At 43.9% G+C, this 25314-nt stretch overlaps 1 protein-coding gene across 1 annotated transcript; it reads left to right on the forward strand.

The window, feature by feature from the left end:
• The first annotated feature begins 7700 nt into the window (after positions 1-7700).
• On the forward strand, positions 7701-25221 carry LOC120841891. The gene is made up of 4 exons (XM_042287973.1): positions 7701-7766; positions 21592-21734; positions 23523-23904; positions 24676-25221. The coding sequence occupies exons 1-4, from the start codon at positions 7701-7703 to the stop codon at positions 24952-24954; spliced, it is 870 nt and encodes a 289-aa protein (XP_042143907.1). The 3' UTR covers positions 24955-25221.
• Positions 25222-25314: the final 93 nt, after the last annotated feature.

Below are 25314 nucleotides of genomic sequence, written 5' to 3' on the forward strand. Positions count from 1 at the left end.
GTACGTCTTCGAGAGCATAATCTGCGTCGACTGTGGCCACCATGGTTGAGAGTGCGGGCAGCACAGCGGTCATACTTTGGAAGGCGTGCTTCACTTCCTTCAAGACAGGCGTCCGATTCCAGACGCGTTTGCAGAGTCAGGCCCAGGTTCACCATATCTACGTCGTCATCTTCGTGGGCTTCGGCTTGTTAAATATACTGCAAAAAATCGACATGTTATGTGCAATCCAGCCCGAATTTCCGCAGTAGCACAATTAGGCAAATCCCGTACCTGAATGCCTTCCCGAAGTTAGTCGTATTGTCTGTGACCGCTGTGCACACTTTGTTGAGAATGGGTAGTCTGTGAAGACAGCGCGTATTGCCGCTGCAAGCAAGTCGTTCGTGTGATGACCGGTCAGGCGCATGCATGCCAACACCGCAGATCGTCTCTGCACCCATATTCTATCCAGTGGGCTGTTAGGCCAAGAAAACTTCTGAAATAAATATGCCTCATCAAATAAGTAACACGCTGATCCCATCAAGCCAGTCGACGAAATGACGAATTAGAGCAGTAGGGCCTACCGGCTAAACAAAGTCCAACAATCTGCAGTGCACCACGTAGTGCTGACGTCTAGCAGAAGAGATCATGGTTTTGTCTTCATACTTATGTACATAACACCAATCCTGTCTGCCACTACCTTGCTGGAAAGTATTTTGACGCCTGGCTGCAATGTGTTTATAAATCCAACAAAGTCCTCATGCTCCACGAGTAAGAAACACTAGAACGAGCCCGATACAACCTTCGTGATCGCCAGATCAATATTTTGCTTAGAAGCGGATTTGTCTTTTCTCACGTAGCCGTCAAGCTTTGGCTGTTTCGGATTTGGAGAGTCAGTGGATGAACCGTTGTCCATATTCCTCTTTTCCCTCCGGCCCTCGTACTCGTTAAAGGCACCTTGATGTCTCTTCTAAAACAAAACAGCAACACAAATTATTCATGGCAAATGAACGTGAGGTGTTCGTACTGTGAAGAAACAGCAGGCACGAGATTGAACATTTATAGCGCGACCAGCGCGGTACAAATATTCGATTGCACCAGATTTTTGACAGCGTGAATGTTTCTGTGTTGACTTATGGAACATGAATAGTCTGTTTATACGATAGGGAAAAAACACTTGCTAAGCAAAATTCCGTCAGTTCTATAAACAATGAAAGAACTTACCTACAAAGGTTTTCGAAGATCTGACGTTGCCTCGACATTGGCGGAAGGCGTTTTTGAATTAGAAGGCCAGAGTCTAGAGGCCACCGCGATGTTATCGCCATTCCTAGACTTGAAATCAAAGTTTGTTTCTAGATCGGGACGCGATAATTTTTCGCAGTTTAAAGCCCTTATTTCTAAAGGCAGCAAGATGCGGGACAAAAACCGGACAGCACAACACCCTCTCAAAACAGAGCAGCAAAATAAATTTCTACATAGAGTCATTGTTTTACTGCAATACCCCAACAGACAACCTACCACCGTCAACCCTTCAACCAGCCAGGCGAACGCCTAGACCGTACGTATACAACCCTTTTTCCCGACCCAGACCCACAACCGGAACCGACTGACATTGGGAAGCTAAACAAACAGAAGCAACGTACTCTGTATTTGCAAATCAAAAGCAACAGCCGTCAACCCTACACCCAGCCAGTGGGCAAAACACAAGAGAGATAAGGCGAACCAACATGCCCTCCGAACCGAATAGAATGACTTTGGGTCTGTCTGTGTTGTGGGTTCGCGTTTTCCCGAAATACTTACTGCGCTTGCGGTTGATCCTGAATGCGCCTGATATCGGATTGCCTTGCTGTAAAGTATTCCTGTGGGCTGTGTAAGGTGCTACCGACAGGATGCAGCCGCCTCAAGTCTCACGGTGTTTCGTGTCCGCCAGCGGGCGGATGCGCCGAAGTCAGAGTACGAAGCCTGATCGGAACGACTAATGATGATGTCATGTTCGAGAAAGATCGCGGCCTGCTGTCAGGCCCCCAGGTAGATATATTGAAGGCAGACGAATAAAGGAAGGGAGGCTTTTTGGTTGGTCTCTGCGATCTGAGCGTGCCTCTGTCTAGCGTCGTTGGCTCGCGCCGGTGCCCAACACGACACTGTCTTCGTTTTGTAAATTTCAGGGCAAGATAATCTTCAAAGGGGACAAAAGCGATGTCTTGGGAAGCCTATTTCTGGTCACAGCAACACGAACCCAGTAATATGTAGATGACATGACCTTCTAGTCTGACCATCACGCGAACCAGCTCCCACAAACGAAAACTATATGTGTCGTTTCTTTTTCGCTTTTTTTTTTTTTAAACTCTGCATTCTTTGTAAATGCAAGAACTGCAACTGCTTTTTTTGTGTGTTCATTTTCGTGAAAATAAAAACAAGCATGCTGAAAACCCAAGAAGTGTAGCGTTCGACTTCCGCCGTCCGCCGCAGGTGATCAATCAGACGACTCGTTCCGTGGGGTCAAGCGGGGTTTATTACCATGACTCGGGGATCCCGACCTGGCCAAGACTCGGGGCAGCAACTGCCGTCGGCCGCACAGGCCACCCCTTTTAAGCCCGTGGGTATGCCGTGGGCACCGGGAGCCCCCCCCCCCCCCCCCCCCCCATCCGCTAGTCGCCGGTTTGGCCGCCGTGTGGCGGGCCGAGCGCCCCACACCTTTCCCCCCTTAGAGGTCGAGGTCTAAGATGGCCTCCTCGTGGGCCGGGTCGCGGAGCAGATCCGGGCGGAGTTGGCGGAGCACCCGGATGGCCTCTGCGACTTCCAACGGGCGGGGGACTGCCGGAGGTGCAGCAGGAGGTGGCGCGGCTCAGCGAGCCCAGTCCGCGACGACGCGGGCTTGGTGCAAGGCGCCCGCCAGGTGGGTGGGGCGGTGCAGTTCCGGCACTCCGCAGACGGGGCACAGCAGGCCGCGCTCCGCCTCGTTGTATACAGCCGCGGGCTCGTGTGGGTGCCGGTCCTCCAGAGTATTGCCCCGGAAGGGCTCGAGGACGGTCTCCGGGGGCGCTGTAACAATGGCGGTGCTATGCCTACGCTTCGCTTCCGATAAGATTAGTTGGTGCGGCGCGATACTGCATTTCTTTCTTTTTGTCCGTTCCTGATTGGATGCAGGATCCTTAAAAGCGAGCTTCCTTTTGTAATAAAGACAGATCGTGCTTCCAGCAGAGAGAGAGTCTGTTCCTTCGGCAGCCGTTCCGTCGCCGAACCGCCGGAAACGTAACAGCGCGCCGCGCTCGGGCCGGGGCTGTTCCCTCCAGCGTAGCGCTGACGCCCAGCCCACCGGTCGGTCCTCCACTAGCACGGTCCAGGTTGCGACGGAGACACTCTCGCGGCGCGGCGCGAAGCGTGCCGCCAAGCGCCTAAAATGGAGAGCGTGACGGGCCCGCTCTTGGTGGAAGTGACGATCCTGCGTAAGAAATACAGAACGGGCACACGTAGAAAAAAGACGAATTAACGGGTCTGGTTGTGATACGTCAAACAAGTTCGGAGGCACTCGCGAACAAAACGATCCCTTTGAGAAAACAAAGGGCAGACCCGCGGGAAGGAGATGGATCCTCTCCCCCCCTCTCCGCGAAGAGACGCAGCCAGCCACAAAAGGATATGAATAGAACGGTTGTTGAGTCACCGAGGACGCAGGTTGTACCGCCTGGGTGTGGTTCCGTGGTCCAAGGGCTGGCTGGGAGCCGGGAAGTCCGGGACCTGCGAAATAACTGCTGGCTCGAAGTAGCGCTTTAGTTCAGAGACATGAATTGGGCCGTACTGCAGTGTACCATGCAGTCGTGCTAGGCGGTAGCTCAGCGGGGAAACTGTTTCCGTTATACGAAAGGGTCCATCCCAACGGTTGGCTGGGGATGCTGCGAAGCCTTTCGACAAATCGCTGAGGGGATGTGTCCGACGAAGTACCAGGTCTCCAACCTGAAAGTGCACGTTGCGGCGGCCCTTGTCGTACTGGGCGGCCTGTTGAAGACGAGCGATGTCGAGGTTCTCTCGTGCTTCACGAACGGCCGACGAGAGTCGGTGATGGACGTCCTGGGCGAACTGCGCGTATGGGCGTCCATTCTGCGCAACATCTGTGTATAAAAATAAATTTTCCATTGGGAAGGTTAGCTCCTTACCAAAGTTGAGACAAGCAGGCGTGAAACCAGTCGATCGGTTGACCGTGGTGCACGTTGCAAATGCCATCTCGTCGAGTTTGGCATCCCAGTCTTTGTGGCGGGCTGTGTGGGAAATCAACATCATTTTGAGGAAAATAATCCCTGGAGAAGGGGAACAAGGGGGACAAAGGACAAACATAAATCTCCAAACACAGCTAGGTGACTGGTGAGCGACCGAAAAAATCCGCCTGGTCCGGTTCGTCATTTCGTCCGGTTCGTCATTCTTGTCCAGCTCGCTTGCACCTTTGCAATTAATTGCGTTATAATCATTTTGAGGTTGCGGTTGATCCTCTCCGTGATGTTGGCTTGCGGATGATACGGCGAAGTCAGCTTGTGCCGTATCCCAAGCGCAGCGCAGGTGTCGACGAAGATCGTACTTCGAAAGGGCGAAGCACCGTCCATGATGAGCTCTGCAGGAAAGCCGAATCTGGTGAAGACGGACAGAAGGCAGTCCCAGATCCGCTGCGAAAGAAGCTTCCGTAAGGGGAACAGTTCGACCCACTTGGTGAAGTGGTCAGTCACAACAGGTAGGTACGGATTTCCTCGAGGACTGCGTGGAACCGGTCCCATGGCATCACATGCGACAATCTGCCAAGGCGACTGGTTAACGATTGGCTGCATTAATCCTGGTGGTTGGCCTCCGCGAGGTTTCGCCTTCTGACACACTGGACAACTGCGAGCATACTTCAGTACGTCCTGCCTGATTCCTGGCGAAGTCGCAACACGGCATAACTTATCGTAAGTCTTACTGCCGCTGTGTGACCCGCTAATGCTGAATCATGGAAGTACCTGATGAATGATTTGCGCAGCTTCCGAGGTATCACGATTCGGAAAGGCGATCCATCGCTGTCATCGTCTGCCTGGGGGATGTAGCGTAGAAATCCGTCTTCGCTCAGCAGGTACGAGTCGTACTCGACGTCGCTTCCGGTGCCGCTTGCTCTTCGTGCTGCAAGCCTCTCCCACACGTGTCGACAAAGTCCATCTTCCTGCTGGGCCCCGCAGAAGAAATTACGAATATAAGTCCAATTACCGCCAGTAGGGTAATGCATTACATTGCGAAATTTCCTGCATCAAAACGTAATGAGATACATTGCAAATTACTCTCAGATGTAATTTAATTACAGTAATTCAATTACAGTAATTGCATTACTGCCACCTCTGCCGCTTGCACGCTTCGCGGTGTCGGCTGATGAACGAAACGCTATCGTATTTATTAATCACCGCTCCACACACCTCCCCGTCGGCTGAATGGTTACGTGTCAGGATAACAATCTTCACGTCGTGGGTTTCATTCCCCTTGAGGACGTTTAGAAAGTTTTGTTCTGCCTTTTCAATTTAAACGCTAACAACTCTCCCGCACATGCGTATTTTTTTTTCTTTACTTGTTCAGCGGGTTTTTCCGCCCAGGGGGCAGAGATAAAGGCGTGAAATCTGACAGAGTCCCTGCCCCCCAACAGTTCAACAGTCAACAGTGCAGTGAATACATTCAGCGATTGGTATACTCAGTAAAAATAAAAAAGAAGGCACAATGAAACGATTACTTCAACATTCAACAGTGTGAATTGTAAAATAAAATAAAATAAAACAGCACAATAAAGCAACTAGCAAAATCCCATGTTGCACAACAAGCATGATTCGAAGCGTAGAACAAATGTAACGTCGTATGACATAGAAGCATCATATCACTAATATAAACATAAAATAAAAAGTTTTTTCACGAAAAGAAAAAAAAAAAAAGAGAGAAGAAGGAGACAGCATAAAATAGGACTGATGGCCGTCATTTCGTTTAGCAATGAAGAATGATCGAATATATGTCCAGAGCCACATTTGCAGTCAAATATATGTACATAAAAATAATAAGCCTACATATTACGCAACTGAGAAGCTGATACCACTGCCCACGAGAAAGCTATGGCACTGTTTTTTGAACGCATAAAATGTTTTATTGTAATCTATAGTCATATCTGTTCTTAGTATCAAAAGGTTTACTTAAATCTAAAAACAGACCAAGAGTAAATAATTTGTTCTCAATATTTTCAGCTATTTTATCCTTTATGTTAAGAACCGCTAGCTCCGCCGATTTTTTTGCTTTTGAAAGCCGTATTGGGACTGCGTTATTATACTATGCTTCTCGAAAAAAGGTGTTAATCTATCAGCAATCACACGCTCAGATATTTTAGAAAAAACTGGAAGAACTGAAGAAGGTCTGTAGTTATTAATGTTTGACTTACCACCTCCTTTACACACTGGAGTAACCGTGGCTATTTTTAGCTCGTCAGGGAAATCACCAGACTCAAGCACCTTATTTACTGTATTCGATAGAACTGAACTATGGTCACAGTGTACTTCATAGGTTGGGTTATTATTTCAACTATTCCAGCGGCGGCGTCATTTTTTAGGTTTCTGATTATTTTATGAATTTCAAATAGTGTCGTTGGAGTAAGCATAATCGGCCCAATTTGATTTCCTGCGTCAATACAGTCACCTTGGAAGCCCTCCCAGTGTACGCACTCGTGCTAATAAAATATAGAATCATTTTATCTTTAAGTTTTTTCCCAGTGTCACGCTTATCATCTATTGGTATTTCTTTCAGATTACATTGGGCCTGCTCTCTTTTCGTGAGTTTGTTTACCGTGTCCCACACTTTTCTATGGTAATTGTGTATACCTGGAAGTTCTTTTTCATAGTATTCGCATTTCGCTTTTTTAAGGTCGGTATTCAGTTTGTTTCTGCATTTCTTGAAATCCATAAGCAGCCGCCGATCACGACGCCGAATAAAGGCATGATACTTGGCATTTTTCTGCCTTATTCTTCCACATACAGGTCTCTAGTCATCCAAGGCTTTCTCATTTTTCTTTTTACATTTCACTCTACGTTCCTGAAGAGGAAAAGCTGCATTATTGTACTGTTGGACTTTGATCGGGAATATTTTATAGGTATATCTAGGGTTGCACTCAGCGTAAACGTCATCCCACGTTTCTTTTTCCATAAGGCAGCCGAAAGTTCTTAGCGTTTCCTCATTAATAGTGCGATGCCAAAATGCATCTATGTCGTTGTTATTTTCTCGAGCAGGCGAGGACTCTAGGCAGAAGTATTCGTTTCGTATACCAGAGCAGAATTACCCTGGAAGGACTGTCGAAAAGAATGTTTCGAAAAATAAATGTTAAAAGTTAAAATATCCGCTTCGGTTGTCTACGTCAGTGGTTTTTTCCTCTACATTAAAATATTTTTCTTGTAAATTTGAGAGCGCGAATTAAAAAAAAAAATACTAATAACTTTCGGCTCATGATTTATTGAGCAGGGGCAGATTTTAAGTGAGCTGAACTGAAATATGAAACTCTCTGTACGACGCATTTGGTGTTACGCAAGGCTACGAGGGAGGGTCGAAGGATGATATTAAGCCTTACCATGTCAAATCTGAATTGTAGACAATGTCTCCAGTCTCTATAAATGTATTGTGGGTGCACCGATTCAGTTTCATTGCCGCATCGGGGTTTCTGCCGTGGGTGTCAAGCTTTGACCGGACGCAGTACAATGATTGTCCAAATGCTGCTGTATGGCTTCATTCTACTTACTGCAGCTTTCGTAAGTCGAATCAACAACATTTATGCTGCATTCATAATGGTGTTCGAATCGCAACCGCGAAGCGGATTCGCTGGTCGTCATCATCAAATGCACGTAAATTTCTACAGCTTCTTTAAGCAACCGGGTTCGCAGCCGCTTTGCGAATGCGGCTCAGTCGCCAGTGTGAATGCGGCCTTAAAGGCGCCTCAGTAGTTCATTGTAAAACCTTCGTGCGCGAAACGTGCTAGAAAAATTGTATTCGGTACTCGGTCAGTAGCGCCCGGGAGATATAGAGTGTGAAGGGGAGTAGCGTTTTAATATTTTTTTAATGCTTAAGATGTTAGAGCGTTGTTATACTTTAGTTATTGCGAGCATTTGACTGCATATCTTCATTGGGGAAAAAATAAAAGTATTTGGTAATCCACAACTTCAGTGGCAGACATTTTAAAATAAAATTGCATTCTTAGAATGAAGATCGTGCTGGTAGGGGTAAAATATAAAGAAGGGAAGAACATACAACATGTCGTCTCTGTCCTCGTTTTTTATGTTCTTCCCTTATTTAAATAAAATTGCATTCTTTTCGCACCGCTACTTGATTTGATTTTCAACTTAAATATTCGCACAACCATAGGTTTCAATCATCTTGCCTAAGTGAATAAAATAGAACGACCCGCTTGCATTGAATCTTTCATAAGATTCTAGAATGAGACAAATATTAGACCATGAATACAATAAAGAAGACCATGCGAAGGAATGTTAAGGTATCGCGTTTAAATGTTTATTATAGGGCGACAATGCGTCCATCATGCAGTACGCAGAAAAGGGCCGTTTCTGGTCACGGACAACGGACACTTTTCAACAGTGTAGCGTATTCACGTAGCTGCTTCGCTAATTGGGTCATTCTTCCGAAAAGTCAAACATTGGTGTAATTGATCTTTGGCTTTAATAATTGTTCGCTGTGATCATTTTGTATTCATTGTTGGGACAACATGACGCTCTAGGTTCATAAGAACAAATATTTTCGATTATTTTTAGTCGGCACATATTTGGAGCAGATTGATTTTGGAATCTCTCCTGTGGGTAATGACGGAAATTAGGCTGAATCTGTTAACTATCACACAAGTTTCAAAGCCTTCTAATTTAGTTCTAGCAAACTGATTTCTTAGCTACCTGATTTTAAAAAAAGACGTAGAAATTGTGAGTCATCGTTTATGAAATGAGCACTTTGTTCAGTGTTGCCAAAGTATTTATGTTCTCATAATTAGTAACAAGAAACGGCTGCAACCGACTACAATATCAATGGTGTAACGAAGATATGAATAATATAAGCGGCTTTGTCCACGGTATTCAGTACGTAACCAAGCCCACTACTGAAACCCCCTTTCATGGCGGCCTTACCAAAACCGATGATCGCTTCGGCCAAAACGTTTCGTTCTTATAGGTCAAAGACTAAGTAGAAACGATTTCATACGCTCTTAAGTTTCAGTGGTGTCACGCATAACTAATGTCCCACTTTCTTTAATTTATTGATATGAAACAAGGAGGATTGACCAAATAAATATGCCTTCCTACAGTTTTAAAACTATTCAATTGCAGCGGAGAGTTCAGTTAAACATTTTTATTTTGCTCGAAATGTCAGTAGTGTCATAAGTCCGTCGAGTCACGAGTCAGTCGCTTCACGGGTCAGTCGTGTGACGGGTCAGTCACGAGGCGTGTCAGTCGGGTTAAGGATTGATCAGTGGCACCTGCCGATGGCGCTGCAACCTAAGAACGAAGGGCGAGGGTAAGACGGGCCGGGGAGGAGGAAGCAGATGGAACGCTGGAGAAGAGAGAGGGAAACCTCCTTCTCTCTTCAGCGTTCCGTCTGCTTCCTCCTCCCCGGCCCGTCTTACCCTCGCCCTTCGTTCTTTGGTTGCAACGGACTATAGAGGCTTTGCAGCAGCTGTGCATGGGCGCCGCCATAAGCGACCTTCAGTTTTTGTTTCCTCTTATTCCGTTCGCTTCACGTCATCATTACCACAGCAGAACAGGTTATTGCGACTTTAGGTGCTACTGCGTCCTTTTCTTCATCATAGACCTCTTTGGAGGCTCATAAACGCCCGCTTCGGTGGCTCGGCATCTCGGTAAAACAGGAGAAGGTCAGCTATGGCGGCTCAATCTGGCGCGTGTGCAAAGCGTCTATAGTCTTAAACGACGTAGTTCCGTGCGCGCTCGGGATCAATAAGCAATCTCATATGAGAACGGTAAGTGCCAACTGTATTTTAAAGTGCACTATGTAATACAGAGCTGCGCATACAATTAAATGATGGTGTAAACACTCGGGCATACTGCGCTCGGCTTTATTTCTAAAAACAGATGCCGCTACAAATTTGTTTGTATTTTTCTCCAAAATATTTTTTTATTTGGATTCAAAACAAAACAGAAACGATCGAGAAGCTAAAAAAATTAATAGGGTACTTTACAAGCCATTAAATAAAGGCAGGAGTATTGTGATAAATTAAAACCTCTCAACTATAGTAAATGGTTCTAAATTGTTGCGTATAAATACAAACAAGTGTGCTTTATGCTAAGCTATACCACGCAAACAACGCACACAATCATGCTTCCGTGCTTGAAAATTTATCCGCACTTGCTACCGGCGCTCTGAAGCAGACAGTATCAAACGACTCGTTAAAGCAGAGTGCATCAACCGGCACTCTGAAGCGAACAGTATTAAGTAACGCTCTGAAGCAGTCGGTATCAACTGACGCTTTGCACTTTCAAAAAAAGGGGGTGTACCATTTTCACACCTTGGTACCATATATCGCACCCCAAAAACTACTATTCGACGTTCAGTCCACTGACGTCGATCCGACCATACTACCTTTCACAAGCGGCTTCATAGTGGTGTGATTCAACTTATTAAAATAGCTAATGTACCCATTAAAGACTACAGAAAAACACTGCTGCAAACACTTTTGTTGACCCCGCTGCAAAAGCCCGGATTTTTTTTTTGCCGTCTTTGTTACATGGATTAGCTGTTGGTAAGTTATATCACACATCTCTCAAGCCGCTCCTAAAAATTGGTATCGTCTCTTCTACGTCAGGGGACTGAACGTCAAGAGGTAGTTTTTGGGAATTATATGGGACAAGAGGTGTAAATACTACACCCCCCCCCCTTCCCCCTCCCTTTATTTCTGAGTGTTAGGCAGACGGTAGACAACCGACGCTTAAAAGCAGAGGACATCAACCGGCACTGTGAAGCAGAAGAGACCGACGCTCTAAAAAAAGGCATCAACCGACGTTCTGACGCAGACAGCCTTCCTTACACTTGGTTTGACCGTCTTCTCGGGTGGATAGTGTACCTCCGTCTGGTTTTTGATAAATCCTTTCATCCGTCTGATTTCTTCACAAGGTTTACGTTTTGGTGTTCATTATTAGTCTGCGTTCACCAGTTAAGTTTTGACCTCTCTCCTGCCAGCTTATTTATTTACTGTTTTTCACGCCTTACTTCTGTTTGCTTGTTTTATTGAATATTTAATATATCATTTCCCGTTTTGACCATAGATAGGGCCCATCTGCTGTGTCCGTCTTCTTTGTTAATGGGGTTTGTCTTCTTCGTCAGTTTTATACTTGGCTGACTTTTATAGGCCTGTAGCTCTACAGTTTGGAGGAGCGACCCTGGCAATCAAAATCAGATTTGTTAAAGCTGTTCTTACGTTGTGCATCAGCACGCTCAGTCAAACGGTTATAAATATGAAATAAACGACCCAGAAGAAAAAAATGTTTAACAACAATATTAGCGCTTTGATGATCCCCAAGTGCAATTATTCAAGTTCTCCCCGCCGCCCACGTCAATAAAAAAAATTGTACCAGGGTTTTATAGAGATTTAAAAGAATAGTGATTGTATATCTGCTCCGGCTCTACACTACTTTTTTAGTTTATGCAAATATATCTAACTGTGTAACATAACGTGCATGTGCTAATAAAAAAAACTTATTATTCTTAGTGATTACATTTCTTGGTTTTCAGACACAACATTTGGCACCTTTTTCATTTGTTTGCAAAATATCAGATTTCACCAAAATACTTCTTTGCCTCAAAACAAAACTGACTGTATATATTCAGAGCATGATATTGCAGATCTAAATCACTCCAAAATTTTCAATATTTATCTTGTCATAAGCGCGAGAGAAAAAAATAATATTTTAGAATGCCGTTATTTATTTTAGTGGGGTACATTCTGCAATATACTGTTTATTAATAAAAAAATGAAACATCTGGGAGCACAGCCATGTTTTTTTATCAAGATCACAAATGGTTCACCTAATAATCAACAAAATATTAATATCTAAAATAATGTCGGAGCATAAGCCTTTTTTCGGACCCAAAGTTTGCTCGGGAGAATGACCCGATTCTTCGAGACAGCCATTATTTAGGCACATATGCTGAGCACGTATTCAACATGATGGTTCCATTATCGTTTGGCGTTGACTCAGCTCTGGCCGTATCGAGAACGATTGCTGGGTCAGTGTTTGGCGAAGACTCGGATTCAGTTCCATGTTTCGTGCCCAAGTAATAACGACAGTCAATGTTGCCTGGTGGCCTTTTGAAAAAGGCTCTGTTTGGTGGAGGAAGTAAACAAAACAAACATGAAGAACCGACGCCTTGCAACATTCATTTCAAAACGCACATTCCTGGTCTTTCAAAACCATTATTTCACAAAATAGTTACAAAAACATTCATCAAATCGAATATGACAAATCGAATATGACAATATGACGAATACTTTAACATCAACTTGGCAAATACATTGCACATGTGTTACGGTAGGCAACATTTATTTAAAAAAATAAAGCATTCCACATATTTTTGTTAAGTTTATTATCACAAAGAAAGCTTATATTCTGGATATGTCACTTATATGGGCGCATTATTACTCGCAGAAACGTTAAATTTCTGCCATGCGTGTAAAATGTAATATATATTATTCAGTTGCCACTACACTATCTTTTTTATCAATTTCAGGCTTGGAAAGGTGAAGGTGAGTTATTTTTTTTTCAATATTATTATTATAATCTATTTACATATTGCCACGCGCGTCGCAGAGTGAGCGCGTGCGCTGTCGAATTGTTACCATGCTTGGCTATCGCGCGCAGGCGCAAGGTTCGGTTCCAAAGAACGGACTCCTCTTTTATTTATTCTTTCAACTTGACGTTCTCGTAAGCTCGCAAACCTTGCGCTCGATCGTGCTACTCCGGTGACCTTCGACGCCTGCGACGCTACCTCTTTGTATTTTTGTTTTCGGAACAAGTTCGGCCAAATTAAAAGTCTAGTTTCTGTTCATTCGTCCCCTCATCATCTGTTATTCGTGACAGTTGATGAGGCGATGATTCCGCCGAGATAATGTTCAATCGCAATGAAACTGCGATTTTTATGCGTGTAAAGAGTGGAAGCAATATACGTAACGACGTACCTTCGACTATTTTAATCAAGAAAAATAATGAAAATCTCGCGCAAACTTTATTATGCCGAAAATTTAACACGTTAGTCACTGACAGCCTAAACAACGCTGGGCGTGACCTCTTATGTTGACGCGTTTTGATACGTAATTCTTCCTCCATTGTTCTTATATTCTAATGCCGCAACCTCATGGGCTGCTGAGCAATTACAATACTCTAAGAACCAGCTACGCCCTTTGTTTCTTAAGGTGTCAGTAACATATAGCTTGACTACTAGCTTCATCAATGATGAAGTGATGAAAATAATCCCTGGAGAAGGGGAACAAGAGGGACAAAGGACAAACACGAATCTCCAAACACAGCTAGGTGACTGGTGCGCGACCGAAAAAATCCGCCTGGTCCGGGTATCGAACCCGGGACCTCTCCATTACAGGTGGAGCGCTCTACCAAGTGAGCTAACCATGGGTTAGACGTCAGTAGAGCAAACGGGTTTTATCAGCAGCCACCAGTCTAACACCAACAAAGGTGAAGCTTGCAATTTAAGGTTATAATTATAATGCAACTAAATGCAAAGATGCAAGCGAGCTGGACAAGAATGATGAAAATAATCCCTGGAGAAGGGGAACAAGAGGGACAAAGGACAAACACGAATCTCCAAACACAGCTAGGTGACTGGTGCGCGACCGAAAAACCGCCTGGTCCGAATACCCGGACCAGGCGGATTTTTTCGGTCGCGCACCAGTCACCTAGCTGTGTTTGGAGATTCGTGTTTGTCCTTTGTCCCTCTTGTTCCCCTTCTCCAGGGATTATTTTCATCATTCTTGTCCAGCTCGCTTGCATCTTTGCATTTAGTTGCATTATAATTATAGCTTCATCACATCCTAAATAGTGTCATATTCTTCTTTTTTTTTTTTTGGGGGGGGGGGGGGGCAATTAGAGTGAACGCCTGTACCCGAAGACGATGGAAGTTCGCATCACCTTGCTGCTGTCAGAAAAGAGCTTCAAAGTTTCTTGGCAATTTTAAAATACCAAACAAGATTCTTTACAGCGAAGCTGTATATAACACGTTAATCGCTTTTTTCTTTTTTTTTTTTTGTCTGTTGACGGTATGGTTGGCAGAAAACCATCGCCCGCGTTTTATCACCGTTCTAGCGCTCCTTATCATCTATCATTGACACTTTTTTTTTTCAATAAGTAAACCACAAAACAAGTGTGAAATGCACACGATAGATCATGAAGGCGCACGCGAACGATGACAAACACGTATCGCTTCCCGCATGCTTTTCTCGGGAAACAACGCGGTTGCATAAGCTTCCGTGGCAACGACAGAGGCCAAAGTCGGGGTGACGTCACTAGCCCCGCTAACAACGTTAAGCACGTAGTGCTCCCCACATACGCTTCTCGGTAAAAATTGCGGTTGCATAAGCTGCCGCGGTAACGGCAGCGTACCAAGTCTTTCAGATATAAAAAAAAATGTTTTGGTGCAGTGCATTTACTTTTCTTTCTTCAATCATTTGGTATAGACCCTTTTACTGTTTAAAAACATGAACTGCCGCTTGCGTCCGAGGCGACTTCCGGTCGCGCCGTCTTTGCAAGCCTATTGAGCTTCCTTATGTCACCAGTGCTAAAAAGCATAGATAATACACGGACAACAAAGTTGGAGATTTAACGAGGGCTTTCGACTATACAATATTACATCTTGGAGGACGCAAGTTGTTTTACAAGAATACCCGAAACATTTGAACAGATCTCGCACTCCTTCGTTCTTAAAGAGTTCAGCTGGAGAATGGGAGGTTGAACGTTTCATCTACATTTCAGGCAGCGGTGTTAAGATGGCCTCCGCCCAGTCTTCTTCTGAACTGGTAGTTCTCTGGGACGTCAAAGACTGTAGCACCACTTGGTGGCGTTTGCCATAAAAAGGGTCGGCAGTGCAGTGGGCAATCGTTGCAGGGGATACCACAGCTTTGCTCTCCAACCACTTTCACAGCGTGTATTTGAGCCTAAACTTTTCTAATATTTTTCTTTATTTAGATAAGTCATGAATTCTTGTAAACATATTAAGATTCAGGTGGGTGTAACATTACGTCACTCAGCCCCGATTAATACACAACGTAATGTTAAACGAGCTTGCTTATATGGTACTCTTTTTCAGCGTATGTCAGAGCAAAGTCAAAGCACAGGTGATACAGATTTATTTATTTATTTACCCTAAAGGCCCAAACGGGCATTACGTAGGGGGGGGGGAGCACAAAGTTTAATACAATTGGGTAAGTGAAAAATAAAAAAAAACAATATAAATAACAAGAACACTAGATGAATACATGACACAAACCAACACTACATAGGTTGGTACATATTACTTAAAGAACTAATGAAAATATCGGGTGAAGTGATTAACGCGATTTCTCTGGGCAGGCTGTTCTATTCGGAGATGGCAAGAACCAGAGGGGAATTCTAGAACAAGTTAGTGCGGGCAAAGATGGGCGATACTTTAAAGTGTGATCAACGCGAGACGAAACACGATGAGCAGGCTGAATGAATGAGGTCCTATACGGAGGTGATCCATGATAGAGCTTGTGGAAAAATGACATATGAGCAATACATCTTCTGTACTGCAGTTGGGTTAAGTTGAGGTTGCGTTTTATGTTAGACACACTGGAAGTACGGGAGAAGTCGCGGGTTATAAATCTTGCAGCTTTATTTTGAAGTGCCTCAATATGGTTGGTTAAGTAAAGCTGATGAGGGTGCCATATGATGGATGCATATTCCAACTGTGACCTGACGAGGGTAGTATAGGCGAGGAGTTTAGTTTCTTTGTTGGCTTGAAATAAAGAGCGTTTAAGAAAACCAAGAGTTCTGGAAGCTTTGCGGATTACATGTTCAATATGAAGGCTCAATGACAAGTTAGCTGTTGGGTGGACGCCGAGGTATTTAATCGACGTAACGTTTTCAATGCGGTCCTTTCCAATCATGTACGCGTGATAAGTGGTTTGTAATTTCGTTGTAAAAGTGACAGCTTTAGTTTTGTTAATGTTTATTTGCATTAACCATGTGGTACACCATTGCTGGACAATGTCAAGGTCCCGTTGGAGTATGCGAAAATCCAAGGGGTTAGAAATGACCCGATAAATGACCCAATCGTCCGCGAAGAGACGTATGGTAGATTGAATGTTAGGGTGAAGGTCATGTATATATAAAAGAAACAATACCGGACCGAGGACAGAGCCCTGAGGGACGCCAGACTTCACCGGCAAAGGGAAGGAGACACACTTGTTAATTAAAGAAGATTGAAAGCTGTTTGTTGAAAAAAGCAGTTATCCATTGAATAACGAAAGCGTTTATATTCATAGTTTCTGATTTGTATATTAGTCTGTTATGGGGAACCCGATCAAAATCTTTAGAAAAATCAATAGGAATAGCATCGGTATTACAAGACGAGTGAACAGCAATGTGAAGGTCAGTAATCAATTCAAATAGTTGTGTTTCACAGGAATGACCGCGTTGAAACCCATGATGATTTGAAAAAATAAGGCTGCTTGAAGATAAGTAGGTCATAATCTGTGATGAAAGTATATGTTCTAAGATTTTACATGAAACGGAAGAGAGCGATATGGGTCTGTAGTTATTGAAATTATTTTTTATCTCCGGCTTTGAAAATTGGAATGACATGAGCGAGTTTCCAGTCATCAGGTAGTTGACCAGTGGAGAGGGATCGTTGGAACAGCCTGCGCAGTAGATCTCCAGATGTGTGTTTGGTTAATTTTAAAAGCTTAGTTGATTTTCCGTTGGGACCTGGGCTAGAGTTAGTTGGCAAGCGAACAATGGCACACTCAACTCCGTAACTAGAAATGACAATATCGTTCACTATATTTTCGGTAAGTGAGGAAATAAAAGTAGGATGTGGAAACATGTTTTTCTCAGTAAAAACACTGCTAAAAAAGTATTAAAACCAACAGCTAATTGATGTGAAGTTTGTACTGATCCGTCGTCACAAATAATACAAGGTAATACTGGAGTTGGCTTTGGATTTACTACTATCAAATGGTTTTTTGCGCCAGATCGAAGCATGTTTGAGACAGCGTCATCGAAAAAACGTTGCTTGGCATTTTTTATTATGTTTTTGTAGAATACTTAGTGAGCATGATAAATGGTCCAATTGTGCTGACTGTGTGAAAGCACGGCACAAATATACAGACGTTTCTTTTCTTTTCTTTTTTTGTAGATAGCGTTTAATTCTCGTCGTAAACCACGGCTTGTGCAGGCTAGGGGCGATTTTTCTAGTGGGTGCACATACAGCCTGAGCCTCCAGTTACTTATCCCGAAAGGATCCAATTGTCGTTTAGACACCGTTCATCAAACCCACTCAGCAATGTACGAGAAAATTCACTTAATACAGAATACAAAGTTTCCGTGTCAACTCTCTTATAATCAAAAATGTCTTTGTTAATGTGGTCCCGTTTGTTTACAGTCAGGGCAAAAGCGCAGTGGATAATACAATGATAACTAATTTTGTTGATGACGCGTACAGATGCATGCACCGGATGGGTGGTGAAAATTAAATCTACAACTGCTTCTTCAAGAGTAGGCGTGGTAATCATTTCCTGCATACTAAGGTAGTCTGCCACTCCCAACAATTTCCGACACTCACTTTTGGGGGGGCATTCATCGGGCACTGTACATGCAGCTCAATCAATACCGGGTAGTTAAAATCGCCAGCTAATATGAGAGGGCAGTGAGGATATTTAGAATGAACTTCGTTCATAACTGTATTTATATTTTCAATAAAGTCGGCTGGAGGAGCTAGGGGGCCTGTAACACACCCCGATTAAACACGTCTGAAAAGATAGTTAAACGGTAATCCATAAAATTTCGAGAGAGCTATGAAAGGAAAGCAAAGAGGATGGAATGGTGTTTCTGACAGCTGCCATATCTCCGCCTCCCCTGGTACCAGTTCGATCTTTGCGATAAATAGTAAACGAGTTAGCGAGAGACAGCTCTGATTTCGGAATATTCGAAGTAAGCCAGGTTTCCGTTCCCAAAACAACATCAACAAAACAAGAGTCAATACAAGCCATCAAGTCTTCTTGCTTCGGCAATAGACTGCGGAAGTTGGCTACCAGGAAAGAGAGCGGGCCAATCTGCGTAGTGGGGCAAGAGTTGGTTTTATATTTATTCTGAGGTCATGGGCGGTGGTCTATCCTATTGCCTCGGGAAACTGGGATAACCTTATCACTGTTTGCATCGTAGGAGTAAACAACATCGTTCAATGTAAGCTCATCGTATGATAGTCGGAATCTATTTGTACCTCGGTTTTCTTTGCATAGTCACGAAGTTTTTTGCGGGCAAGCTGCACACTGGGCGAAAAATCCTCTTCAATCCAGACTTTAGGGGAAATCAGGTTTTTCAACCTGGAAGCATTGCTTAAGACCTTGCACTTGCTTTTGTAACTTAGAAATTTTATAACTCTCGGCCTATTTGTCCCAGCCCTAGGCCGCCCAATCCGGTGCGCGCGCTCGATTTCACCGGAGGTGATGTTTAGATGGGTTGAGAACAACATTTGAACGTTTTTCTCTGTGTCGTTCCAGGTTTTGTGTTCTTGTTCAGGTAGGCCTTTCATTATTAGGTTATTTCTACGAAGACGATTATTCAAGTCGTGAACGACACTAATTACATGTTCCATTCTGTGTTGCCTGGTGGTGTTGCCTTTGATCTCTGTTTTAAGGTTAGAAACCGTCAGATTTAGAGATTTCACTTCCTCTTTTAAGTGAGTAACCTCGCGAAGAGATTCTTCAAGATACGACACATGCCGTGATATGTCTGTAATTCCTGCGTTAATGGCCGCTAGAGTAGCTGTAGTTTCTCTCTGGTTCTTTTCGTTCGAAGCAATGCCACCCTGAAATGACTCTAGGACCAGATCCATCTTGTCAGGTCCCGGATTAGCCTCAACATCTCCCGCGCAAAGCAACAGTTGCGCAATGCATAATCACAGAAGCAGGATTTTCGCGCTGGAACACACTGATTTGACGCTCAAAGCATGGCGCTGCGAACTAAAGGCACGATTACTTTTTCGCGGAACAAAACATCCAATACCAACTGTGTACGTGCCCTAATCAACCCCCACGACAGTACAAAGGAATCACAAATATTCACACGGATTTGCAGGGATTTGCGGACACAAAAACTTGAAGAATATTTTGAAACAAAAGGAAGATTTAAGTTCTGTTCATTTAAAGGAACAAGCCAACATAGTAGGGTGTACACTTGGTCGCTAATCCCTCGTCTGTGATGGACGACAGTCCTTTTGAGCACTGAGACGTCTTGTCCACCAGATGTCACTTCTTGTGTGATTCTAAAGTCGACCAACCGGAGCCAGGCTCGAGCTGAGCTTGACGGGGGGTGGAAAGGGCGACGGCACGAGGCAGATAAAGATGACGCTATAACGAAGGAACAAGCCAGCTTAGTAGGCTGTACACTTGGCCGCCAAATCCCTACACATCCTTACCCTTCACAGAAGAGTAAGAAAAAGCACATGGTCAAGGCACATTCACGGCGCTTTATTAGTTTGGCGGGGATTAACATGTACCGATGTCACAGGTTCGGATGTTAAAGATTCCATTTAAACAAACAAATTTGGAATTTGACTTGGACCTGTGACAAACTGGCGTCCGCGCCAGTTTGTCACATCGAGGTTGTCAAATAGAGGTTGTCATACAGATTTTGGAGGGGGAGAGCCGAGTCAGCGTTCCAAGTCAAATTCCAAATTTGTTTGTTTAAATGGGATCTTTAACATCCGAACCTTTGACAGACTGGCGTCCGCGACAGGACAAATAGTTATTGAATTCTGTGACAACCGACACGAAAGACAAACACCGTGACATTGAGTTTTAGGTGCGTCTTGATTGGACTCGGTCTCGTAGTATCGGCTGCACTTTCACCTACGGCGAAATGCAGTGCAGTATTTAGAAACGTTCATACGCCAGGCGCGAATAAAAAAGTAAAAAAGAAAAAGAGACAGAACGAATTGTCCGCTGACAACTCAAAGTTTATTCTGAAAAAAAAGAAAGAAATACAAACACGGCACTTCTATTCCGGATGAGCGTGCACATTCCTAAGGTCCTTGTCAACGAACGCATGACTTGGCGAGTGCAGAACACGTTAACGTCGCTTTCCAACCAATAAGATTTGCGACGCTAGCTGATAAGAACGCGGAAGAGCGAATCAAGGGGCAAGCAGTCACGCCGTGCGTTTTTTTAAGCTGTCGCCGAATAGTACATGGTATAATGACATTATTATGCAATTCTCATTTCCGAACTCGAGACCACGCTAACAAAATAGGCACCGGAAAAAAATAACAAAAAAAAAATCAAAATGCAAAAAAAAAAAAAAATGCCAACTCGTTTTTTAGCAGAAGTATTGAAGGTTGGCTTACACAAAGGGACTCCTTCTATTTTTATACCGGGTGATATTTTCTTATTCCAAAAGTCTTTTTTCAAAAAAGAAAAAAAGAGGCGTATTTATTGCTAGGTTATTGCCGTCTTCACTATGTTTTGTAAGCTCGGCAGACGTTCGAGGGGCAAACAACCGTCACTGTCTGGAGAGTAATTAACTAAAATGCGTCAATTATCATTTAATTAGTGCAAATATAGTTATGATTTCGATTAGAAACTTACTGAGCTCATCAAAAACCACTGAATCAACTCTTTTTCGAACGACTTGAAGCTTGTGGGAAAGTCGGGGGCGAGCCAAAGTTACCACTCGTGAAGCGGGAGCAAAGCTAGCAGTGGCAGAACGCAGATGATTAGTTCGTTATCGCGTTCCGCCACTGCTTGCTTTGCGCCTGCTGTGCGAGTGGTAATTTTGGCGCGCCCCCGACTTTCCCACGAGCTTCAAGTCGTTCTAAAAAGAGTTGATTCAGTGGTTTTCAATAACGCTCAGTAAGTTTCTAATTGGAACCATAAGTTTATTTGCACCAATGAAAAAGTAAATTAACGAGCTTAGTTAGTTACTCACCAAACTGTGACGGTTGTTCGCCCTTCGAGTATCCGCCAAGCTCAAGAAACCTATAGCGAAAACGGCATTCAGGTAGCAGTAAAGACGCTTTTTAAAAAAAAAATCTCTTTCGAATAAAAAATATAGCCCGCTATAATATGCGTCAACTAGCCTTCTTGATGCTGGGTCTGTTTTAAATGCAGAGCCGAGTCGCTTGCTCCTGCCGTTTGTATCCCTTCGTCCTCGTTTCTGTTCGCGTTGTCTTTGGCAGGAGCGTTCACCATCCTGACCAACATTATTTTCTGGTGTGAATATTGAGTTTCATTTTTTTTTTCTTTAGTTGATAATGGAATTTTTATATTAAGACACATTTGTGAGCAATTTAAACCTGACCACCTCGACCTGCTTGCTCGCTTTGCTTCTCTCTGCAGAGAACACACCGAAAGTCTTCAATCTCGAGGATGCGTTGAAGAAGTTCGTTGACGTTTTTAGAAGAGTCTACAAAACTCAAGTGAAGTGGACTGATTTGTGGTCGAAGCGCCAGGAAATGAAAGATCTCTTCGCAACTCAAAAGTAACTGAAACTCAGGCTTAACTTTCGCACAATTGGAAGTATATTACGAAATTTTTATTCTACATAATATATTTTAATGCGAAAGCATTAACTGTTCTATGGAGCGAACCGACATCATCAGCTTTGAAACCACGCCTAACGTTGGCCAAACGGCACCTAAAATCCATTTTCCCGATTGAAGTCGATTTCTGACGGATTATGCTCCCATTGGCAGGCGCGCGTCATCAAGGAACGAGGCTCCCATTGGCTCTCGTACATCGTAAGCTTAAAAAAGAATCCACCAGAGAAGCCCTTTCTATTGCGGCGCAGCGCTCGCAGCGGCGCGGCCGCCGGTAAAGGGAGGGAGCGGTGGCGGCGGAGCCAGAGCCCGCCCGGGCAGACTCCGTAGAGGTCGCACGGCCGAGCTCTTCCTAAACGTGGCCGTCTACGCCAATGCGCCGCAGACGACCTAAGAGAGCGGAAGAATGACATTCATGCTTTCGAATTCACAGCTCATAACAAATTCATGCTTAGGTGTCCTCGAACCTTTTTCATTTTTTTTTATTCCGGTTTTGCAACACGGTGTTATCAACATAGCAAAACAGCAGTCGGGTTTTTCCTATATGATATTCAGATCGAGTGATTCGGCCACAAAATAGAAGCACCTGATTTTTATTTTCCACTGAAGCCAACAACAAAAAAAAAATATGTTAAAGCTCCCTAATATGAGGCGAGATAATATTTTACTGGAAAAAAAAAGATCCCTGGAATGGGGAGAGTCAGCAGGAAGAGACAGATGTGTAACTCAGAGAACGTTTGACTGTTATAGACTTAAAAATTTAACATATACCGATAAAACGATTTGCGTGCCGATATTCCTACGGCGTAAGGAACACCAGCTTTGTCTTGCCTCCCCCCCCCCCCCCCCCCCCCCCCGCGTATTGCCAGAGAGTGTGATATTGCCATGCGCGCTTCCCTCTTGGCCAGCTAATCGCGCGATTACTGATCGACGGTTTATTCATTGCTGCGTTAGTTTAAAAATGTATATGGTCACTGACAAAGTGAAAATAGCAGGGCGCGTTTTCCGAATGCGCGCGGCCCCCAGTAAGTGCCTAACGCCTTTCACCGTGCTTTGACTGCGTGCGCGTGCTCGAGGACCACGAAAATCCGAAGCATAGTCGAGGGTAGGAAGCTCGCACTGGAGGCGGGACAACTGAAGCTCTTTCTCCTACTCTGGGTAACGCAGTTCCTTAGGCCAAAATTATGTTTTTGTCTGGACAACTAGGGCTTTACAAGCGCAAAGTAGCATAAGAAGAGCCAAACTTCACCTTCTCTGGCTAGAGTCTGGATTTCTCGGCCCTAAATCTCCAAACAAGTGCACAAGTTGTGCTTTACTGTCGGTAATTTGGCTGTCATCTGACATCTTTGGCTCTAAATCGCAAAACAATTGGCAGGCATATAGGATTCACTTCTTGTTATTCGGTCTTTATCATGCAACTTTGGGCTTAAATATTCAAACAAATGCTAGAATTTTGACTTCGGTTCATATGTGCACATCGTTTGGCTCAGGTCTGGTACTTGGGCAGCAATTATATGGCGAGCGAGAAAAAAGCCATAGAAACTTCAAAGGAAATTGGTCAGGCGTTCACTAACGCCTTCGACTAAAACCGTACAAGGCCGAAACTATAGGCTCCTAAGATTGCCACGCTTGTGCCAAGTTCTGCGTTTCTCTGACGTGCTACATGGGGCCGTTTTTACCTTGTCAATGACTGTAATTGAATTGTTTTAGATATGTCTTTTGTTTCAAAGATTTCAGGTAAGTGTCCAAAGCGGCCCGATAACAATTGGTGAGCCAAAACCAAAGGAGAAGATCAGCACTCTTCTCTACGCAAACCTCTATGACAATGAAGCGAATGCAAGTCAAACGTATACCGTCACGCATTCTACCAGTCGCAAAGAAAAATCATCTTACACGGTTAAACTAGGATTCAGCCTCGGCCTTGTGTTGTCGGGAGGTCTGACATTCGAAGAAACACTAGGAGTGAGTGGCAGCGTTGGAATTAAGACCGAAAGAGAAACTGCCAAGACAGACTCTAAAACGACGCTCAAGACGTTTTCGGTCGCCACGGGTGTCACCGTTCCTCCTAACAGGACCGTTCAAGTGGAGTGGTACGCCACCACCACCCAAAAAGTACGTGATTTGCGATTTCTATCCATGGTGCCACTGCCAACTTTCTATTTTCGGGGAAAGTGGAAATGCACGTTCTGCCTCATAAATGTTGACGATATCAATTAGTTGCACTAAACATTCTGAGTTGTTTTGTAGGTTGTTGTTTTGTTTCATCATAGCCGCTTTGTTTTACCCCTCTTATATGTTTGTCTGATCAACTTTGTTGAGCCCCTTATTATCAGTTTTCCCTTTGTGATACTTTCCTGTATAGAAGTCTAATATGTTTTAATCAAAGCGAATAATTGTTGTTGACGCTATCTGTGCGAAACGCGATTTAGCTGCTCTGGGTAATATTTCACAATAAAAATTTGTTTCCAGTTGTTTGTAAGAGAGGTAACGCGTGATCAATATGAATGTTGTGAGGTAAGCGTTTGAAGCAGTTTTAATTGAAAAACTAATATTTCGAAATAGGTAAGCTCTTGTTTGCTATGTCTTGGAAAAAATGTAACGATATTATCACTGCGTGTGTTGCTATGCCATTGCATATTTTGACTAAGACTGGAAGACCTCCAGTACACCAAGTATTTTTATAAAATTAAGACGCTCATATTTGATGTACCTCACTTTTACGGGAAAAACCTCCTTGAGCATTACTGTAACACCCAACGCCGGTTGAAAATGGCCAGGTTCTTTTCGAGATACTGACGTATTTTGTAATGACGCGACCAACTGATTATTCATGCTTTATTGACTGCTCTTGTTATTTTGTTACGCTGCTCTTGTTATTTTCAGGATTATGTGTGGCGCCGCAAAGTGACCATCAGTGGGTATTTTGCTATGGGGCTCGCGACCCCCTTGAAAGACACCACCGTGTTTGTCATTCCAGTGACTTACCTCGCCCTGGTCAACCCCGAAATGACAGTAGTAGGCGACAGGCACGTGCAATTTGAGGCTTATGGCATATTAAGAAAAATCACCGTGCCGGAATCTGACATCTACACAACGGATGTGACGGGCACTTTAAAGGACAAAATAACGACGATTTCTGGAAGGTCTCGAATTGTTGGGTAAATGTTAGAAGCAGGCGGGCGCTTTCGACATATTAAAGCGATGCTCCCAAGTCCGCAACGACAATACTGGTGGCTTCTGTGCTCAACATCGCGACGAAGATATGCCGTTTAGGCGTGTGTCAAGATTCTTACTTTTTCTTTACTTTTTTTCCAATAAAAAAAAATGTGTGTGTGTGTGCATAATGCAATATTTATCTCGCAAAATGTAGCTTGCAACAAAGAAAACATAAAGTGTAAGTTTGGGAATTATTAAAATCATGGTTCTACGCAATCTTGGCTTCTGAAGTTTTTTTTCAATCAAGTGGCATTCTCCATTTATAGAAGGAAGAAGAAAATGTTTAATTTTGTGTTCACGTCTTCT

The sequence above is a fragment of the Ixodes scapularis genome, unplaced genomic scaffold, assembly GCF_016920785.2.
Source record: "Ixodes scapularis isolate PalLabHiFi unplaced genomic scaffold, ASM1692078v2 ptg000720l_1___fragment_3__unscaffolded, whole genome shotgun sequence".
Lineage (NCBI taxonomy): Eukaryota > Metazoa > Arthropoda > Arachnida > Ixodida > Ixodidae > Ixodes > Ixodes scapularis.